The 4,538-nt window shown below is 38.4% G+C and overlaps 1 protein-coding gene across 1 annotated transcript; it reads left to right on the forward strand.

The window, feature by feature from the left end:
* The first annotated feature begins 925 nt into the window (after positions 1-925).
* On the forward strand, positions 926-1,702 carry LOC149231972 (uncharacterized). Its single transcript, XM_089381799.1, has one exon. It carries the CDS (start codon positions 926-928, stop codon positions 1,700-1,702), a length of 777 nt encoding a protein of 258 aa, XP_089237925.1.
* The last annotated feature ends 2,836 nt before the right edge of the window (positions 1,703-4,538 follow it).

Here is a 4,538-nt window from a genome sequence, read left to right on the forward strand (position 1 = left end):
ACAGATTAACAAGGTTGTTGTTGAAAAGAGATGCTGTCCAGTCAAGATATGCAAGGACATTTCTTTATCTCACAACCTCTTCGTTGATGATGTCCTCATTTTTGCTATGCTCTGTAGGGCCTCCTGGACTTGCCTAAATGAAATTCTTGATAAATTCCAGAAAGCAACAGGTTTGGTTATAAATAAGGCAAAATCCTCTCTGTTTCATAATGACACAAACTTGGAAATGGTTTCATGGATTACTGAGCTACTGGGCATTGCCCTGATTTCGATCAGGGATGGGATGAAATATTTGGGATTCAATCTTAAGGCAAAGGGCTACTCGAAAGTTGACTGGCAATGGTTATTGGACAGATTCTATAAAAAGATATCAGGCTGGGAATTCAAGTCTCTTTCTTTAACAGGCAGATTTATTCTAGTTCAGGCAGTCCTATCTCAACTAGCGGTCTACTAGGCTCATATTTTCTTTCTCCTTGCTAGTATCATTAACAAAATGAACAGCCTTGCGGCCAACTTCCCTTGGGGAGGGAAATCAATACAGAGCAAGTTTCATTTAGTAAATAGGGCTACAATTTCTAAGCCCAGGAAGCTTGGAGGATGGGGCCTTCTCGACATGCGCTCCTTTGGAAATGTGCTCCTTTGTAAGTCCCTTCACAGAGGTATCTTTGGTGATGGCCCATGGAGTAAGGTTATAAGGGGAAAATACATGAAAGGTAGGAATCTAGAATTCTGGTACAGAAGAAGATCTATTTGCGTAAGGAAAGGATCGACAATATGGCTCAGCCTCAGAAAAATCCATCTCTTCTTTTTGGAAAATCTAAGATGGGTCCTCTTCTCGGGCTCCAGAATGCTAATTGGCATTGACCCTATTTTAAATGGACAAGACATATCTTTTCCTCCTTCCCTATTATGCTTCCTTCATAGAATGGGCTGGTTTACTTGGGACAAGTTGATCAAATCATGGAGAGGTCCTATTCCAGTATGGAAGGATGGAGATGACCTGAACTTGCCGCCAGCACTGCTCCCGCTCTGGAACTCTGTCAAAGAAGATCTTAACAGTTTGGGGATTTTCCGTTCGGGGACCAGGGATCATTTGATTTGGACTGTTCCCAAAGCCAAGTCGCCTGTTCGTGTAAAGGACATTTATGCGAACATGATCTCAGCTCCTCCTCCATGTTCCAGGCCGCTTTTCCCTCCTTGCTTTTGGAAGGCAGGGTGCCCTCTCAAAATGATTATTTTTTCATGGTTGGTCTTTTACAATAGGAATCTATCATGGGAAGTCCTCCGAAGGAAAAGCTGGCAGGGTCCGAGTAGATGTGCCATGTGTCTTGAGGCTGAGGAAACAAACCTGCATATGTTTTTCCAATGTGCCTCGTCTCTCCAGATCTGGTATGATCTATCCTTGCTTTTCAGTTTTCCTCACCTTATTTTTCCCTCTGTAAAGGCTGTGTTTAAATGGTGGAGCGAGCAAAGCCTATCCTGGAGATCCTTGTTTATCATAACCTGTTGGTTTCTTTGGAAATGGAGAAATGCTCAAATCTTTCAAGACTCAAAGGAACCTCTCAAATCAATTCTACAACGCATATTGGCATGCCATGACTCGTTCCATCAGGACGATGTTCAGACAAAAAAAGTCTGTAAAAAAGTGTCGGAAGCCTCTTCTTTCCAGGTTCCTGTTGCTTTCTTTGATGGAGCTGAATGAAACCACAACTTCGGTTGTGGTGTCTACATTGTAATAGACGACAGCCTTCAATATTCTCTATCTTGGCATGGAGGGCATGGTTCTAACACTATGGCTGAGGCTCGGGCCCTCTCTGGGCTGCTTGCTTTTTGTGACTTTTTAGGCATCCAGGTTATTTCAATCTATGGTGACTCAAAATCGTTGATTGATCATGTTAATGGGAATGGCCTCATTAGCAGTCCACATCTCCTTGGTTGGCTAAGCAGAATCATGTTTTTTCGGAACTCAATGAACCAGATATCCTTCCAGCATATTCCTCGTTCCAGGAATGTCCAGGCTGACTTTCTCTCCAAGGAAGGTCTAGGTATGACGTCGGGTTTATGCTCATTGACAGTTCTCCATGATGGATCTTATTTTCTTATTCAAGATTTCAGTATCAAGGGAATGTGACTCCTTTCTATAGCTTAGAAAGCTAGTTCACTTGATCTTCAGTTCCATGTGAATATGACTTATTGTGACTTTTTGTGTTTTTAATTTCTGTTTCAGAATGTGCAGTCACTAATCTGTTTGAAGACATGGGTAGTTTCTTTTGTCTCTGTTTTCCATGAAATGGTCAAAGCCGTTCCATTTGTTGTGTTTTGGTTTTGGGCAGTCCTCACTGTCCCCAAACAATGTAATGCAATGCAATGCAGATCTTTATATTACCTTAATATAAATCTATGATGATTTTTTTCTGCCTGAAAAAAAATGATGCTTGGGAATTATATTTTAAATTTATAATTGAAATATGTCTCAAAAAATATCAATAATTATAATTAACAATTTTAATTCAAAACACGGTAAATCTTTCCTGATATATTTGACACACACTATGCCAAAGTGGAATGTTTTTGGTTTCAATTTCTGGGTCCTAGTCTCTATTTCATTGGCAAGCAATTGTATATAGTGTGGACTTTGGACAAGATTCAATCACATGCTTCACTCATTCACTCTATTCGCTTGCCGTGTAATATCACTTTCTCATAAATTTCTGTCTCGAATAATCCTTACCCAATTCTTCACAAGACTGGTTATAGGATGGTTATCGATTCGACGGTTAGATTAAACAATTTGCACAGTAAATATCCTAGCCTTACATATGTTCATTTTTTGAACCAACTGTTAGCATTAACCCAGATTAGGGCTAGGGTAATCGTAAGTGGGGAATAGTCTCGCCCTATGTTTCATTTCACACTGTTAGCATCTGAGAGAAGGCTTTACCATTTTCCCCTTGATGTTTTTTTGTTTGTTGCAGAGGTTAACATTTCGCTCTTCTCCAAAACCACCAGGATACTTGATGGGATTATAATTGGTTGAGTCGTGTAGTGTTCCCTTCCAGTTGTTCCATCAAGGTATGATGACTATTTTTTTTTTTAATTCTCGTCACAAGGGTACCTTTCTCTGGAATAATCATATTTTATGATACCCACAATTCTCGGGGGGGGGGGCGGGGAGCAATGATTTACTACTTCCACCTGTGCTCTCATCAAGATTAACTGATTTTTCAAGGTTCCACATGGTAATATATAATCCTTCCCCTTCTTTATCGTTCAAGAGGATTTTCACAGTTTGCAGGTTTTTTTAATTTTTTTTTAACGTTTCCTCCCCTTCTTTATCATTCATGCAGGGTTTTCTCCGTTTACAGAATTTTTATTTACCTATCTACATACTCTACATTTGGCTGCTCACGTACAAGTAATTTCCCCAACATCTCTAGAAAGCCAAGCGACCCTTACATGTTAGCCTCTTAACACTGATTAGGGCCGGTTTTTGTTTTCCTCTCTGCGTGTGTTTCTCTACATACTAAGTGTAGTTACTCGACTTCTTGTTAATGATTGTTTTTTTCTTTTCCTTTGTATGCAAGTCCTCCGGGGTGTGCCAAGGGAAATGGTATGCTAACTCAAAACGTGACTTCTCTCTTAGACATTTTGTTTATTCCTCCGTCATCCAGGGGCTAAAACGTTCTTTTTCTTTTTTCTTGAAATAAATTCTCTAGGTGTGTAGACATGCTGAAGCCTAACTCCATTATGGCAACTTTTCTTGAAATAAATTCTCTAGGTGTGTAGACATGCTGAAGCCTAACTCCATTATGGCAACCTTTCAGCGACATTTGTTTAGCCATCAACGTGTCTTTTTTAAGGAATACAATATGTACCCTTACGGTTTACTCTTTTATTAATTTTTTTTTTTTGGGAATATAGATATGACCTACCCTAGGTTTGTACATGAAATTGTAGTTTTATAAATCATTTTGGGGTAAAAATTGAGTGACACTGTTTTTCTTAATCTGAGGCTTGAATTAGGATGGAATGAATTTGTCCTCCATAACTGATATGATGACCACATAGTATGTGATAACAAGTATCATTTGAATTTATATTCTTTTCAGCTTAATATGAAATTCAGTATCTGTGATCTTTTTTCTTAATATGTGATAACAAAAGTTTTATTTTCATGTAAGTTATATTTTCTAAAAATAGTGAAGCACATCATTACTGTATCCATCTGAAATCTGTGAAGCTCTTTTAATATGAAGTATGAGTTTAGCTCTTTCTTTTCTGTGTTAAAAGAAGTTTTCTATAAAAGGATTATACATAGGTTGTATGTTTTTTCGTTAGGGTTATAAAATTATCTGTCCCTTAATGTTTGGCTCCCAAAGCCTAACCCTAGGGACTGTGATAAGCAGTTGGGTGTAAATATTCCTCATAGTTGGGCATTAACCCTTACTATTAACAAATGTTTTTCCCCCTTCACACTTTTCCACATACTTAACCAGTTCAACCAAATAAAATGAAATATTAAGAAAACAAGATATTAA

This window comes from Pinus tabuliformis, chromosome J (genome assembly GCF_031772625.1).
Source record: "Pinus tabuliformis cultivar Carrire ecotype Pingquan chromosome J, CPIR1, whole genome shotgun sequence".
NCBI lineage: Eukaryota > Viridiplantae > Streptophyta > Pinopsida > Pinales > Pinaceae > Pinus > Pinus tabuliformis.